Raw genomic sequence first — 17,566 nt, forward strand, 5'->3', positions numbered from 1 at the left:
AGGGGTAGAATTTTCCGGGGAGTGCTATAGAGTGTATAGTTTTTCGTTACCGATCTTTTCGGGAACCGGTATCCGAAATTTTTCCAATTTTTCGGGAAATAATTGACCGAATCTTAAAGAATTGTATATAAAACAGGGGTAGAATTTTACGGGGAGGGAGAGAGGGAGAGATGGAGGGAAGGAGGGAGGGGGAGAGAGAGAAAGAGAGAGAGAGAGAGAGGAAAGAGAGAGAGAGAGAGAGAGAGAGAGAGAGAGAGAGAGAGAGAGAGAGAGAGAGAGAGAGAGAGAGAGAGAGAGAGAGAGAGAGAGAGAGAGAGAGAGAGAGAGAGAGAGAGAGAGAGAGAGAGAGAGAGAGAGAGAGACTATTTGCGTGTCTTATTACATATGTCCTCCGGGGCGAAGCCCGGGTAACCAGCTAGTTTTATTATATTCTTCAGTCTTTTTTACACTTATTTTATATATAATTCTTTAAGATTTGGTTGATCAGTTCTTGAATTAAAGGCGTTTAAAATTTTGAAAAATTCAGTATAAAGAAAGAACCTTTTTACCGATTATCGCCAAATTCAATATCAATCTTTTTTTAATGATACTCTATATAAAATTACATGTATAACTAATACATGTAACTTTTTTAGCAAAAATCGGTAACTCCTTCACCGATCCTTGCCAAATTCAATACCTTTCTTAAATGATACTTTATCCATCAAATAACTTACACATTTTTTAAGCAGAAATCGGTAACCCATTCACCTCGCAAAATCAAAACAACCTTCTTTTAATAATACTCTATATATAAAATTACATGTACATCTTATACACTTTTTAAGCAGAAATCGGTAATCCTTTCACCAATCCTCGCCAAATTAAATAACAATCTTCCTTTAATGATACACGGAGAAAAAGTTACGGTTGCTACAACAGAATAATAATGTTAATTTTCGCCCATCCATACAAAAGGGTTATGGAAACCATAGTACTCTGGAAGTGACCTATATGGTTGCCCTAACCTTAGTGAGGGTAGCTACTATATGGATGTTTCAACCATAATATATGGATGTTACAACCATAATGATTATGTGTAGGTACTAATGCTAAATATAAAAAAATTATTTATTTCGAGATTTTATTACTATTTTTTAACTAAATTTGTTTCTTAAGATGCAGTCTATGATTATAAATATTTTCTCGTATTTGAAAAAAACACTTACCTTGGTGGAATTCGAACTCGGGACCTCTAGATCGTGAGCCAACTGCCTTACGTGGTAGACTACTTCTTAATTTAATGTAAGTGTTATATATAGTCTACATATGTCATAATCAGCGCAAATATATAATTTTTCAAAAATCATCTTAAGAAACAAATTCAGTTTAAAAAGAGTAATAAAATTTTAAATTGGATATATGATATAATATTTCTTAATGTCGGGTGAATGTCAGAAACCAGTGTCGGCTCATTACGAAATTTTGTGTTCGTAAATATATTTATGAAAAAAGTATATTTATAAAGTTAAAACATCCTTATCAAATCCTTATCAAATCCACTTTATTCTATGCAGAAATTCTTTTGCGCGCGCAATGGAACTAAACTCTCAATCAGTGATTCAGTGCTGTACCGTGCAGCTATATCTTATGGATCTCTCAACCATAATATTTGTGCTGCAGACCACATAAGAGAGATAGCAATAATCCTTTGGTTGAGGCAACCATATACGAGGGTATTGTAACCGAATGTCACGTATCGTAAGAACTACGGTTATGAAAACTGTATAAATGAGCATATCTTAACAGCTACATTCAATGTAATATCAATTTAACTTGAATTCACATACATTTCTTTTTCAATCATAGAGAATGTTGTTGTAACAACCGTAGCAATTTTCTCCGTGTACTCTATCCATCAAATAACTTAGAGTAGATTGAGGCGAATCGGATTAATATAAGTTTTAAGACAATTTTCGTTAGTGTTTTATTTTAAATGAGCTATTTTATCGTGCTAATTAGTAATCCGATTTGCCTCGGTCTACCTTATACATTTTTTAGGCAGAAATCGGTAACCCTTTCACTAATCTTCGCCAAATTCAAAACAACCTCCCTTTAATGATACATTATATATAAGATTACGTGTATGACTTGTACACTTTTTAGGCAAAAATTGGTGACCCCTTCACCGATCATTGCCAAATTTAACACCAATCTATCTTTAATGATACTCTATCCATAAAAAAAAGTGTGCAAGTAAAAACTTGCACATTGCTTCCTCGTAGTTTTTAAGTGTGCAAGTAGAAACTTGCACATTGCTTCCTCATAGGTTTTAAGTGTGCAAGTAGAAACTTGTTTAAGTGAGCAAGTAGAAACTTGCACATTGCTTTCTCTATGAGGAAGCCAAATTAATAAATATCTACTAATAATTATGCATAAAAAAACAGGCTTCCTCATAGAGGAAGCAATGTGCAGGTTTTTTTCTAATTCTATTACATTCTTTAGTTTTTTCTACCCCTATCTATATATATAAGTACCTGACGTCTGTATGTCTGTCTGTCTGACCGCGAACTATTTGTTATTTCTCGAGAAATTGGAAAAATTTCGTAACCGGTTTCCAAAAAGATCGGTAACGAAAAATTATAAACTTTATCCCGGGAAATTATAAACAATCCCCTGGAAATTCTACCCCTACTTCATATACAATTCTTTGAGATTCGGTCAATTAATTCCCGAAAAATTAAAAAAATTTCGGTACCGACTTCCAAAAAATCGGTAACGAAAAATTATACACTTTATAGCACTCCCGGAAAATTTATACATATAGTTACATTTATACTATATTTTACAATATTTTACATTTTATTGTAACTTCTAATATTATTTAATAATACTAACTTTTAGCAATCCCAATTTCTTGAACCATTTCTTTATATTAATATCTCTAATACATACTAGTCTTTCTTTTGAATATTGTGATATTGTTCATTACATATTGTTTTTAGTCTTTTATAATAATTATTTCAGCATCCTTGTGGACTCGAAGAAGGAAACTGGCTGCACCAACATTTAATTCATACATGTTGCGAAATTTCTTTGATGTATTTGTTGAACAATCTGTAATATTTACATATAAATTAGAAAAAGATGGTTATTTAAATGGAAACGAAATTATCCTTCTGGAACAAATATCCAATTGTGCTTGGAAAATAGCATGTGGTGAGATGGTTATGTAATTTGATATATTTGTAAACTATTAACATATGATAAAAATTTTTTCGAAATAATTACAAGATTTTTGATACATTAACAATATAATAGTTTTCATATTATTTAAATACACAAACACACACACACATACACTTGTAAATACTATTAATTTTAAGTTAAGATTAATTTACTATATTAAGAATATTTTGGTATCATACAGAGAAAATTTTTATTTTATATTTTTATATATGATATACATTTTATTTCAAGATTTACATTTTTTATGAGATTCTTATTTTAAAAAGGCATATTAAATCGATACTCGTATCTCTTGAAGTCTTCTCGAAGATGTCGAAGTTAATTATTGACTCTTTTCCGAGATGCCGATCGGTTCTCTCGCTGCGCTTACTTCATGAACGGCTGTCATATATGGCATATTTTGACAGTTGTGTGTATCTCTTGTGTAGCTAAATAGCGCGCGTCTGTAATGTCTAGTATTTTTTATAAGATATTTTATATTATAAGATTTAAAAAATATTTATTATATAATGTTATTTTTTAAGCAGCTGATAACTACTCTCACGTGTTTGATAATGAAATAATTTTTTCATCTTCAATATTATATTATGTTTGATATACACTGGAGGTTCCATTTAAAACAGTACGGTCAAATAACTCATAAAAGAAGAGGTTGACAAAAAAATGTATAAGATGAAAGTTGTATTGTTTGAAAGGGGTCAATAGATAATCTTATTCAATTTTAGGTTCGGAGCTCAACTGAGTTATTCCACTGTACTGTTTTAAATAAGACTCCTTGTCAATGCTACTCAACAAAAAATAAAGACTATATGTCAAATGCTCAAATAGTTAAAATTTTAAACCACATTTAAAAAATAACAATATAATTCTAAAGAACAAAGTAACGTGAGTTTTGGTCCACAGAACAATAAAAATAAAACATTTTCAAAAATTGCTAAAAATACATTAAAGTATTAGCTTCAAAATGTCTTTCTCAATATTTTACCAAAATGATTTTTAGCCGAGTTTCAGCGGTCCGAAAGTTGGGCAGTATAGTACAAAAATTAATAGTTTAATCAATTGCACATTAATATTTCAAATAATGAAATGTTCTTTTCATGTTATTACTGTAAAGATTCTATGATGGGTATCCAGTTGGAACCAAATAAAAACAACGACTACTTAAAAGCAGTTCAGAGGTATTAACATTTTTTATTCTAAATACTCATAATTAATAAATTATATAACAACAATAACAATAAATCTATTTGAATAAAATTTTTGTATTTTCCTGAAAAATTACATTTGTGTGTATCAAGAAAATTTTTTTATAATTTGTCAATTCATTTAAAGTTAATTTTTGCTATAAATAAATTAGGGGAGACCGGGGCGAAGTCGGCCCCGGGGCGGAGTCGTTTTTGCAATTATCTCGAAATCTGTATGTTGTGTGAACTCGCCATTAATACTGTAAGCGCGGCTTATGGTGCCCACGTGACCAACGGAGTTTAGTGAGGTTACGTGCCATGTTGTAATTCTTATCGAAGCAAACGTGTTTTCGCAGGTCGAAAGTAAAATTTCTTCCACGTCAAAAGTTTGTAATATCTTAAGTATTATGGTCTCTCCGAATCTCAAAGTAAGTGATTCTAAAGAGTAATGCATGCTGAACACGAATCCAGTGCAGTTTTTTATTTTCATTGATTTCTATTATTTTATAAGCGACCAAACCTAAAACTTGTGTTCGGGGCGAAGTCGTTTCCAAGCCAAAACGAAGTCAAGAAAACTAAATAATATGTGCTGCGTATGCTCGGAGATAATAGAAAACAGAACCGATGAAAAACAGTGCATTTCGTGCAGGCGTAAGGCACACAACGAGTGCGTGCGCTCGTCAGACTCTGGTTTTACATGCTTCAACTGTTAGCGAAAAAGAAAATTAATTTTCTTGAAATTATTTTCCGTTTTCCATTTTTCTACTAAAAAACAATGAATAAAGTGTATTCTATTATTTTTTATAATCAAAATTATGTATCTTTATTTAAAATCCAGTCCGAGAATGAAGACACGACTCCGCCCCGGGAATTTTAACTTTTCGATTTTTGCACCTTTGTCGTTTTTACTCTATACCGGTTGAACAAAGCGACGTAGACCAAAAATGCCTATATAAATTTTGTAGCCAAGGGTTCACTCTTTACAATGGTATACTATATTTCACTAAAATTATTTATTTTGTTGTTAAAAATCGGCACCGAAAAAAAGGGCCGACTTCGCCCCGGTCTCCCCTACATATGATATGTACCATATTATTAAAAAGAAACTATATTATTTCCTTTTACAAAAGACATTCTGTAACGCGAAAATTTAAAAAAATCTGAAACTTTGCGTAATTATATATATGTATATGAAGACGTTCTAACAATACAATAATTTTTTATTTGAGCTAGAAAACGACTTATTATCCGATTTTTATAAACAGAGTAAGTTTTATTTCGTGTGCCAATTATATCCGTCAATTATTTCAGAAAGTATTGATTTACTGGACAAATGTTTCAGATAAAAGTTGGAGGTTTCAAAGACGACCAATAAACGATCTTATTAGATTTTGGGTTCGGAGGCTTATGTTGGGCCTAGTATGGCCCAAGTTAAATTTTTTAAAAGAAAACCTTCATTTTTATTGTATTATCTTTTTCTACTAATTAATTTAAACAACTGTTGTATAACACATTTTTTTATTTGCTTAATACTTTTTGAGATATTCAAGGAAAACTTAAATTAATAACTTTTTTAATATTTAGCTTACGATATCTCGATAATTGCTTGTCAGAGAATAGTGGTGCAGGACTTTTTGACTTGATTTGATCTCAAGAATATGCTGTTGCAATAATATCTAAACTTTTTTAAATACTTGTGTACTTCTACATCTTCTAAGAGCTTTCATTTATGTATACACAAATATTTAAAAAAGTTGGGATACTGTTGCAATAGCATATTCTTGAGATCAAATCAAGTCAATAAGACCTGTATCACTTTTCTCTCTGACAAACAATTATCGAGATATCGTAAAGCTAAATATTGAAAAAGCTACCAATTTAAGTTTTTCTTGAATATCTCAAAAAATATTAAGCAAATAAAAAATGTTTTTGACAAAAGTTGTTCAAATTTATTAGTAAAAAAAGATTATACAATAAGAAATACGGGTTTTTATTTTAAAAAGTTAACGTTGGCCCTATAGTAGGGGAGCCCAGAGTGCTAAATGGGGATTTACTCGAGCGTCGTAGGAACCTATTGGATTTTGAAGATTAGATGGTAGAAAGAAAAAAAGGTTATATAATGTACACCCTTTCACCGGTGGGGGAAGCGTCTACAGGTTTTCAAAAATGTAAAAAAAAATAGTCACATGAAAATACTCGAGCGCGTCAGATATTGATAGTGTATACGCCCCACGTGTCTCTGATATTGGAGGTATGTTAATCTGCCGGTTTGCATGGTGGGGGTGGCTGTACGGAAGGGTTGAAAACGAAAAAAAAAAAAAATTTATTCGAGCGCGTCAGATATTCAGAGGGGATGTTAAGTGAACCCGAAAGAAGCTCCCATTCAAAAGACTGACGATTCGGACATGACGCAAGCTCATGGCGGCTTCTTGATAATGCAAAAAAAAATCGCCATTTTGAAATACTCGAGCGCGTCAGATTATTATACAGGTGATTCAGCTTGATGTCCTAATCGTGCTGACCCATAATCTGACGATTATTTGGAGGGATTTTCTTAATCTGACAAATTAAAAAAAAATTGTTAAATTAAAAAAAAATTTTTTTTTAAATTACTAAATGTGACAAATAAAATGCATGGAAAATAGAATGCAAATAAAAAAATCTATTTCTTTCAATTATAATATATGCAGAAAAAAATAGTAAAATAAAAAAAAAAATTTTAAAAAATTTTTTTTAATCTTCATCTTTATCCGTAGAAAATACATACAAAATACACACTTTAGAGTATCATCACTCATCGTCGTATTAGATAATTACTAACACAAATATTATAATATTTAAACAGACAAACAAGCTAGAGCGTTGTACTGCCACGAACGCGTGTGATCAGCTGTGATGGTGTCATGGCGACGGAAAGTAGTGTGGGGACGGTGCGAGAGAGTAAGAGATCGAGAAAAAGTGAAAGGGAAATAGAGGCGTAGAGTGGGGAATACATGCTTCACTACAGCTGCACGCACTAAACTTTTCTGACGATTTGTGCTGCTTCGGCTTGTGGAAATCGGCAGATTATATTTTTTCCGTTATTCTTGAATTATTTCCTTCAAAATAAAAAAAAATTCGACCGCGCTCGAGAATGTCAAAGTGACGTTTTTTTTTGCAAGTTTGTGACCCTCCCACTCCCTTACGTCACGCTCAAATCGTCAGATTATTGAAATGCACACTTTTCAGCATGTTATTAACCCACCTTACCTTAATCTGACGCGCTCGAGTATTTCTAACGATCGATTTTTTTTTACTATTCTGATCGGCTGCCCTAGACGCGCGATCCTATATTAAGGGCTTATATATAGTGGAGGTATTCAACAGGGTGCAAGGTATCCCCCTATATGTTAATCTGTCGCGCTCGAGTAAATCCCAAAATCCCCTCTTGGGCTCCCCTACTACTAGTGGGCTTAATACGCACCTCGGACCCAAAATCTAACAAGATCGTTTATTGGCTTTCTTTAAACTCTCCAACTTTTATCCGAAACATTTTTCCAATAAACCAATACTTTCTGAGGTACTTAGCGAAGATGATTGGCAAAATAAAACTCATCCTGTATATTGCAGTTTTACGCAAAATATATAAAATACATACGTATTTTTTTTACCAGAATCTATGTGAAATACCTATTATATTACTAACTATATCTACCATTTTGGAACAAGAGGAAAAATGCAATTATTAGATACGAGTATGCAACCTAATTTTCGTTACAAAAAATTTTATAAAACATTTATACATTTTTCTGATATTATTATGCTTTTACATCTTAAATTAAATTAAATTTACAAAATGCTATTTTAAAATTATAATCACTTAAATTATGATTTTCTATATATCATCAAAGACTCGATTCGTTTTTTATATTATTAAGTTATAATGCATATATGTAGTATATAAAGATCATTTACGTAATTGGACTTTACATATTGCTACGTGTTTTGCATCGTTGCATGTATTGCAAGAACTTACAAAAAAGAAAAAAAATATTAACCATCATCAAACAGTGCCAGCGTGCGGATAAGACTAATATGGATAGTGCATCCTTATCTTATCTTGCAAGAATAAAGACAAGAATTATCTTATATTTTGTAACACAATTTTATGATACATGGTTGAATTTGGCGCAACATAAGTTTTAATATAATTTTATAACATAAAATATTTTTTAAAATATTCAAAAACAATAATGAGTAATAAAGGTATTTTAAAGAATGTACCATTTTTGGAAAATTAAGATATACTATTGTAAAGTGCATTTAAAACCATAAATTTTTTGTTTAAATTATTTTTTCATATCTCTTCTCGCGTTTCGATATTTGCTTAGAAATGTAAAAATCAATTTTTTCTTTTTTTTTTAGAGAATGTTTTACTCCTAAAATTGTTTTATAACGCAAACAAAAAATTATTTTGTTATTAGGGGACTTACCACTCTACATATATAATTATGCAAAGTTTCACATTGTTTTATTAAAAAACGATGTTTCAGGTTAAAAAATATTCTTTTATGTAGAGTAAGGAATATATTATTATTTTCTGATGTTATATTCAATCTCACTGCTTTGGGACACAAACAGAAAGAAGATACAAATTTGGTGCATTCTCTTACTAATGAGGTATATGATAATTATATTTGTTAATATCCTGGATTATTTTGTTTATTACATAATCTATTATTATACAGATGATACAACAGCGCATACATAAATTAAATAATTTGAATACAACCAAGGAAAATAATCAAACTCGTAAGTATATCAATATTTTACACGAAATTTGATCTTTATGAAAATGCAATGTTTGCAAAATGGTTTAAAATATGCAAAATAAATGGTTTAAAGCTGTAGAATACATACACGCACGCACACACACACACACACACACACACACACACACACACACACACACACACACATTTCTAGGAAATTGTCTCTTCCTAAATTTACTTTCAATTTTTATGTAGAGAGAATACAGTTTAACTTTAAAGTTTACTGTATACTGACACAAGATTAAATAAGTAATTAACATTTTAATTTATATTCATACTTTTCGTTAAATAATATAGATAGAAAGTTTTTCGATATCTTGATGGAAGCATCCTGTGAAGAAAATTTCACGCAAGAGGATATTCGTGATAATGTAATGACAATGTTATTAGCGGTACGTGCAACATTTCATAATAATTATAAATAAATAAATATTAAAATAAATATTTCTGTACATAGGCGAGTGACACAATCAGTATTACGATGAATTTTATTGTCTACATATTAGCAAATTTCCCAAAAATACAAGTATGTATTCATTCCAAGACAATTTTTACTAATTAAATAAACGAAGCGTTGTAAACTAATAATTTCAAAATATATAAAATAATAAAATAATAATCAAAACAACATATTTTTATAGCTTATTACTTATTATTTATTATACCACTTATTATATCACTTTTGTTGTGATAATGTGTAGCACTGTTGATTGAACCATATATTATTATGGGTTTGTTGTTAAAACTTAATTTAAATTTAATTTGTATAAATATTTACAAAAATATTTAAGCTTATAATAAGTTAATTAACGTTAATAGTCTTATACAAAATATAAATTTTTTGTATGTAGGAGAAACCGGGGCAAACTTGACACTAGACTTTTTGCCAATTTGAATCTATCGTAGAAACTTGCCTTTGATACTATAAATGCGTCTTTATGTGCCAGTATTATCAACGGAATTTGGTAACATTCTGAGTTATGGTGTAATTTTTAGCGCAACATAAACGTTTTTGATGGTAAAAAGTAATTTTTCTGATCTTTCGAAAATTTCTACTCTTTCATCGAGCTTTACTCTTGCGAATCTACCGGTAAGTGATTTTGATGGAAAATTTGATGCTTTATACGAATCCAATAATAGTTTTCGCATATTTTCAAATTTTTTATATTTTTGGAGTAACAAAAGTAAAAAACGACGTTCGGGGCAAAGTCGACATCACGCCGTTTTATCGACTTCCAATAACAAATGATGCTTATCATGCAGCTATATGGCCCATGACAAACGTGTGCGCACGTCTAATCACGAATTTACTTGCATAAAATGTTTTTCAGACATGAGTTTAGATTAAAATAATTGAATGTTCATCAATTTTTGTTCTCATTATTTCCAATGATTGTTTTACTTAATTCCGAATTTTTGTACTTTCTAAATACACGATAAACAATGTACGCCCGGGAAAAAAGAATTAGATCTGCCGAGATATGACCATGGTTCATCAGATCTATTTGATATAATTTGATCTGCAAATTGTCTCTATCTGGCCAGATCTGAACAGATATAACCAGATCTGACCAGATATAATTTGATCTGCCGAGATATAATTATATTTACCGAATGTATCCAGATCTGCTCAAATCTAATTAAAAATTATGGTAATTATTTACAATAGGGCTTTTTCCGAATTTTGATATTTTCCTGTGGCTCTTTTGGTAAAAATCTTTGTTGTGACTCCGACAGTAATAATCAATCGGGGGAGCCCGAAAAATATGTATCCTACCAATTTTTTTTACCTATTTTTATACCTATTTTTTCCGACATGCCGGAACACACACGCATACACACACACACACGCGCGCGCGCGCGGGGGGGTGCAAGGGGGGGCCTTCGGCACCCACTTCCGCCGATAGGCAGCGTGGACCTCGCTTTACAACTTAAAGTACATGCTAAGGCGGCTGAAAGCATCGCTCTTTACAAGGCTGTGAGCGTGAATCGGACCGCAGCCTTTAGCATGTACTTTAAGTTGTAAAGCGAGGTCCACGCTGCCTACCGGCGGAGGTGGGTGCGGGAGGAAGGCCGAAGGTCCCCCTTGCACCCCCCCCCCCCCCGCGTGCGTGCGTGTGTGTGCGTGTGTGTATGTGTGTATGTATGTGTGTGTGTGTGTGTGTGTGTGTGTGTGTGTGTGTGTGTGTGTGTGTGTGTGTGTGTGTGTGTGTGTGTGTGTGTGTGTGTGTGTGTGTGTGTGTGTGTGTGTGTGTGTGTGTGTGTGTGTGTGTGTGTGTGTGTGTGTGTGTATGCATATATCTCCGAACCCGGGAAAAAAAGATTATATATAATTATACATAATTATATATAAATATGCGAAGCGCGGGCGAAAAACCTTTTCTTTTTTTTAGTCTAAATCCTTTTCCTAAACCCTCTTTGTTCTTACTTTTTTCTTCGCAAACAATTTTTTTTCCACTTTAAGTTATATTTTCCTTTCTTAAATTTATACAATATATAGAGATAATATTCATTTTTCCCGCGCATCGCGCGGATGTACTCTCCGCTGACCCGCCATTTTCGGCTCACTTTCATTTTTTCAATTATTTTTTCTAATTCTGTATCGCATTGCATTTTGGCACTTAACTTCAGGTAGTACAACCCTTTTATTTACTCTCATTTTAATAAAAATTCATACATTGTTTTTTATTTTAAAGAAGTTTTAATTTTTCCACATCATAAATGCCTGTGTGTTTTCTAATTTCCACAAATTTTGAGATATTGGGCCATTTTTTTGTTTCTCGTTGGAGGAGGAAAATGCCTAATGCATACCCTAGGGCCGGTCCCTAGGGTTATGCCGGGCTTGCACCGGCTAAAAACCTCATTGATTTTATTACATTTATTTACTATTAACTAAATTTTATTATTTTAAACAAAATTGGCCTCCACTACAAATTAAACTTATCGTCACCATCTCCGAAAAATTATAAATATTTTGGAACCGATTTCTAAAAAATCGATTATAAAAAATTATACACATCATTGCCATCCCCGAAAAATTTGAAAAATTTGGGCACGGTTTTTTTTAAAAATCGCTCCATTAATTGAATGAATAGTTCGCAGTCCGAAAAATTTTAGCACCTGCAGTTTGTAAAAAATCGGTACTTAATAAAAAATTAAACCCATATGAAAAATTCTACACACCATCGCCATCCTCAAAAAATTAGAAAAATTTTGGCACCGGTTTCAAGAAAATCGATCCTTTAATGAAAAATTATCCATTAATGAAAAACTAAACTTATCCGCAAAAAAATTAAAAAAATTTTGGCACTGGTTTCAAGAAAATCGGCTCATTAATACTCATTATTTCTCGAAATTTGAATAATTTCCAAACCGGTTTCCAAAAAATCGGTAACGAAAAATTATCCAAGAAAATACGTCCATTACTAAAAAATTAAACTTATCATCGCCATCCCCGAAAAATTAGAAGAATTTTGGAACTGGTTTTCAGAAAATCGGTTATAAAAAATTATACACATCATCGCCATCCTCGAAAAATTAGAAAAATTTGGGCACTGTTTTGAAGAAAATCGGTCCATTAATTGAATAGTTTGCAGTCAGAAAAATTTTAGCACCTGCAGTTTACAAAAAATCGGTACATTAATGAAAAATTAAAACCATATGAAAAATTCTACACATCATTGCCATCCCCAAAAAATTAAAAAAATTTTGGCACCGATTTCAAGAAAATCGATCTATTAATAAGAAATTAAACTTATCCTCAAAAAATTAAAAAAATTTTGGCACTGGTTTAAAGATTCTCGAAATTTGAATAATTTTGAAACCGGTTTCCAAAAAATCGGTAACAAAAAAGTATCCATACCAATTATAAAAAAAATTTAGCTTAATATCTCAAAATTTGCGGAAATTGGAGCAATCACGTACATTTTTTTAAACAGAAATCGGAAACCCCTTTATTATTGGCAATTTTTCTAATTTTATTACATTCTTTAGTTCTTTCTATTCCTATTTCATATATAATTCCTTAAGATTTGGTCAATTATTTCCCGAGAAATTGGAAAAATTTCGTAACCGGTTTCCAAAAAGATCGGTAACAAAAAATTATACACTTTATGGCAATCCCCGAGAAATTCTACCCCTACTTTATATACAATTCTTTGAGATTCGGTTAATTATTTCCCGAAAAATTGGAAAAATTTCTGATACCGGTTTCCATCATGGCACTCCCTGGGAAATTCTACCCCTATTTCATATACTATTGGTAAAAATTCGGTCCACTAACGAATGAGTAGTTCGCGGACAGACGGACAGACAGACGGACAGACAGACAAACAGTCGGGTTTTATATTATAGTATGAAATATGATATGTGATTATATATAAAATTTGGTGCTTTATATAAAATTATATATGAGTCCATATATCATTAAATATGAGCATATACAGGGTGTCAATTTGAAAACTTTCAGTCGAAATATCTCGGGAATTAGTAATGATATCAAAACACGATTTGGAGAGAATGTAGGGGAGCAAGGGGGACATACTTTGATTTAAAAAAAATTTGACCTTGAGTGGAGGCGTCAAGGTCAAATAAAAGTCAACTTAATTCTTTTTAATAGATACATGATTTCTTAAATATCTACGTTTGTAGCCCTTCTCATTACGAACTCAACGCGCTATGATCCAAAGTCGCCGAAGGTCAAATGACCAAATGCAGGCTCATAGTATTATTGTCTTTGTACATGTTATGAGACACCTTTTGCAGCTGCAGCTTGCGAATCGACAATGTTAAATTCATTGCAAAATGATCTAACACTTCAAGTTGAGTTGCTTCATTTACTAATCTTTGTACGGTTCTGTTTTTCTTTACTATTGATCCTGTTTCTTTAAATTTTAATATTAATTGTTGGACGTAGGCCCGGGTGGAAATTACAACCTGGCGCTGTATGGGCCCCGGCTAGTTTTCCACGAGTTAATGTGGGCGCTATGATGGAAGGCTAGCCTGGGGTTGTACTGGGTGGTAACGGCAATAATGGCCAGCTCCAATATTGGAAAACTATCTAGGCCCTGGCTCGCGGAGCAATGTTGCCCCAAGATATTAAATCTGTCTAGCCGCTATGTAGAAAGAGATAGGGTAAGACTAGGATAACTTAGATTTAAAATTAATAAATAAATACTAACAAGAGAACCTTGCGAAGTGTAAAATTCTGATTTTAATATAACTTTGTGTACATACAGACGGGTGGTTTCACCCCTTAAAACCGTTTATTGGCTCCAACTCCTATTTTCTAAATTCATCTATTTACATAATCTGTATGTACACAAAGTTATATTAAAGTCAGAATTTGACACTTTGCGAGGTATCCTTGTAAGACGATTGTAAATTGTATTTAATTGTCGCGTATTTAATTGTATTTGTATTTAATATCTCAGTTTACAACGAGTTAGATATATATATAGTAATCTCAGTTACAAAGAAGTAATGAAATATATTTAATATTATAATCATTTAAGGGTTGATCTGATCGTCATTTCTGGCTTTCTTTGATCGATGTAACCGATGACCATCCCAGTCCTTAGCGTTCGTTAAAGTAATGCCTATAGCTGAATATATTTCCTTTTGGGTAATACATTTTCCATGCTTCTCAAAAATGTTTACAACAACATCTATATACAACATATAATATATTAATTATTATGTATAAAACTCTTTATCTCTAAATTAACATAGAATAATTACTAATAATAGTAATATAGAGAAAAATTGTATTTTCTTACCAATAATGCAGTCGCAGATCGGAGTGTCTTTTAGGACAATTTTGGCATCAATTTTTTTTTGTGCTGTACATATTAATGCAAGCTCCCTTGTCACTAATTTTTTGATTATATTTGTGACACTTTTACTAATATTTAATTGTCGATCGACAAAAAAATATAAGAAAGCCTTCTAAACATTAAAAAATATATAGAAAAAATGTATAGAAAAAGTAATAAAATTAAAAGTAACAAAAAACTTACAAAATCGTGACGGCAAATGTCGTTGGTTTTTAACATTTCTTGAAATGCATTTAAATCGTCTTTTGTACCCATTGGAAAGCAGATATTATATTTATCAGTAAATTATTGATTATTATTTGCGCCAACGCCGTCTTTAATCACTCCGGATGCTTCGAGCAAGTCTTTCATTTCACGTTGGTTCTTCACTATTTACGTTTAGCGCCGTACTGCATGGTGTGAGATTGGAAGGTCTAATGGCACAAATGATCCGACAGATTTGTTAGTATTCACATATGTGATTTGGAAAGGTACATGAACATTATTCTCCGCATCACCCATATAGTGAAACCATTTCAAAGGAGTACATCTACTTGCACCCCATTCTCCGCACATTAAATCCAATGCTAACTGCCCCGTACTCGGCACTGACACCTTATTGCACGAGTTAAACGTGCCGTCAAGATATTTATTTGTTATATATACACCTATCCCGTTAATATATTCTACACCTGGAAAGAGATTCAAAATAGTAAAATGCGTATCAAAATGTTATAAACATAAAATATTAAATCTTAAACATATTAAATGATGAAATATAATAATTACCATTTGCTTCGCCTTTCTCCGTAATGTTGATAAATTTGCTTTGGTTAACAGCGCATGTAAAATCGCAAAAATGTTTCACTAAATTATCTGAGCAACTAGGGCATCTTTTTAGAAAATTTGACGCAAGCTTGATATTTGAGTCTAACGTAGCAAGCTGAGTTGTATCGCAGCAGGTATTAATTCCTTTGCCATCATCCACCAACAAATGTGGACAATGCTTAGCCAACAATTTTTGTCCTTCAGAATTCAATGGCTTCGGTGGTCCATCGTAAGGACAATACTTTTTGTGCATAGCTGCATCCGTGTAACATACTCCGTACCATATACAATGATCATTTTCTTGACTGACAACCTGTAATTTTGCATACATATATAAGGTGAGAGAAGTAAGCACGGAAAATCGCAGTCATGCAGTATTTACAATAGAAGTACTTACCTTTGAATCTATCAATAACAGGTGGAGATACACCCCAAGGTTTAATAGCTTGTGAACTTCTTTGTCTATCTTTTGATATTTCCGCGAACTCGGGATGCCCTAGGTACGTTAGGCCCAAATTCCGTCTCTCGGCAGTCTCGGCGGCGAAGAAAGCGCGACGGGGATCCGTTTCCGCGACCCGGCACACGTCACCCGAGCGAGGGGGAGGCAGTCTTCCGTTCCCCGAGAAGAACGCGCGTGGCGCACGCGGTATGCGGCACGCGGTCGCGCGGACAAAGCAGATGCGCAACACCTACGTGCCGCCGTGTCCGCGTGCACGTTCCGACGCGCGGCACCTACGTCGCCCGGTCGTCGCGACAATCGCGCGCGGGGTCGCCGATGACGCCGCGAGTCCGCTCGGCCCGGCTACGTATCCTCGCGCGCGCGGAAGCGGTCTGAACGGCGCCGCGGATCACGCGGGGGGAAAGAGCGACTACTCACGACGCGGGCGGCGGTCGTCGGAGCCGTCGCGTCGGAGGGCACCAAGGAAAGGAACTGCGCGGATCACTTCCCCCTTTCCCCTGCGGCCTCAACTCAACTCACGCGCGAAACGAAATGCGAACAATGCAACAATGGCTTCTTAACCACTAACCATAACCACTATTACATGGCAGATGGCACGCGAGACGTGAGATAGAGACGCTGTCGTCGCCCGCGGCTAAGCGCCGAAATGATAGCGTCGCACAAACAATTTTTTCCGTGTGCAACAGGGTTGACAGTTTGATACAAGCCATGATTATAACTTGAGTGTCGAATAACTTTATGAAATGTTGAATAATTTTACATTTTACTTAGATATTATTTAATAATATTACTTATGTTAAATATGACTATTATGATCCTGCCTCACTGGCCGGGCGCTAGCTAGCCCCCGGCTGGATTTCCCATCTTGGCACCCCCGCACAATTCTGTCTAGCGCCTAGATGAAATACTAGGCAGCGCCTGGCTAGATTTCCGATACGGGCGTGCCACGACATTCCCCACGGGGCCCAAAATAGAAACTTGGATCGCCCAGACACATTTCCACCCGGGGTGTGACTGACATTTTTTTCTAGTTTACTTAAACTGGTAAGTACAGTGAGTGCTAATTTGTACTACAAGCGTTAACATGGTGATTCCGCGTGCCAAACTAAGTCATTATGACATATTCCCCATGTCCACAAACATAAACACGAACAGAAATAGCAGTCTAACAACAAGATTCGTTCGATTTTGATTTAGTTTCAATTTAGTACAGAAGCTGCAGCTGCAAAAGGTGTCTCATAG

At 33.5% G+C, this 17,566-nt stretch overlaps 1 protein-coding gene and 1 long non-coding RNA gene across 2 annotated transcripts in view; one reads left to right on the forward strand and one right to left on the reverse strand.

Moving 5' to 3' along the window:
• LOC139783655 (cytochrome P450 4c21-like) overlaps positions 1-17,566 on the forward strand; it is a 38,687-nt gene that overhangs the window by 17,562 nt on the left and 3,559 nt on the right. Inside the window, exons 2-7 of the mRNA XM_071722805.1 lie at positions 3,007-3,198; positions 4,343-4,406; positions 8,945-9,071; positions 9,140-9,203; positions 9,521-9,615; positions 9,681-9,749. Of these exons, the coding sequence (XP_071578906.1) occupies positions 3,007-3,198; positions 4,343-4,406; positions 8,945-9,071; positions 9,140-9,203; positions 9,521-9,615; positions 9,681-9,749 (611 nt within the window). The remainder of the gene's footprint in view (positions 1-3,006; positions 3,199-4,342; positions 4,407-8,944; positions 9,072-9,139; positions 9,204-9,520; positions 9,616-9,680; positions 9,750-17,566) is intronic.
• Positions 14,607-17,309, reverse strand: LOC139783651 (uncharacterized). Its single transcript, XR_011721338.1, has 5 exons — positions 16,262-17,309; positions 15,826-16,177; positions 15,241-15,728; positions 15,001-15,169; positions 14,607-14,889 (listed from the first exon to the last, which is right to left on the reverse strand). It is a non-coding gene; the product is annotated as an uncharacterized lncRNA (long non-coding RNA).

This window comes from Temnothorax nylanderi, unplaced genomic scaffold, assembly GCF_030848795.1.
Source record: "Temnothorax nylanderi isolate EJ_2023f unplaced genomic scaffold, tnyl_v1.0 TNYL_tig0526_pilon, whole genome shotgun sequence".
NCBI classification, from domain to species: Eukaryota; Metazoa; Arthropoda; class Insecta; order Hymenoptera; family Formicidae; genus Temnothorax; species Temnothorax nylanderi.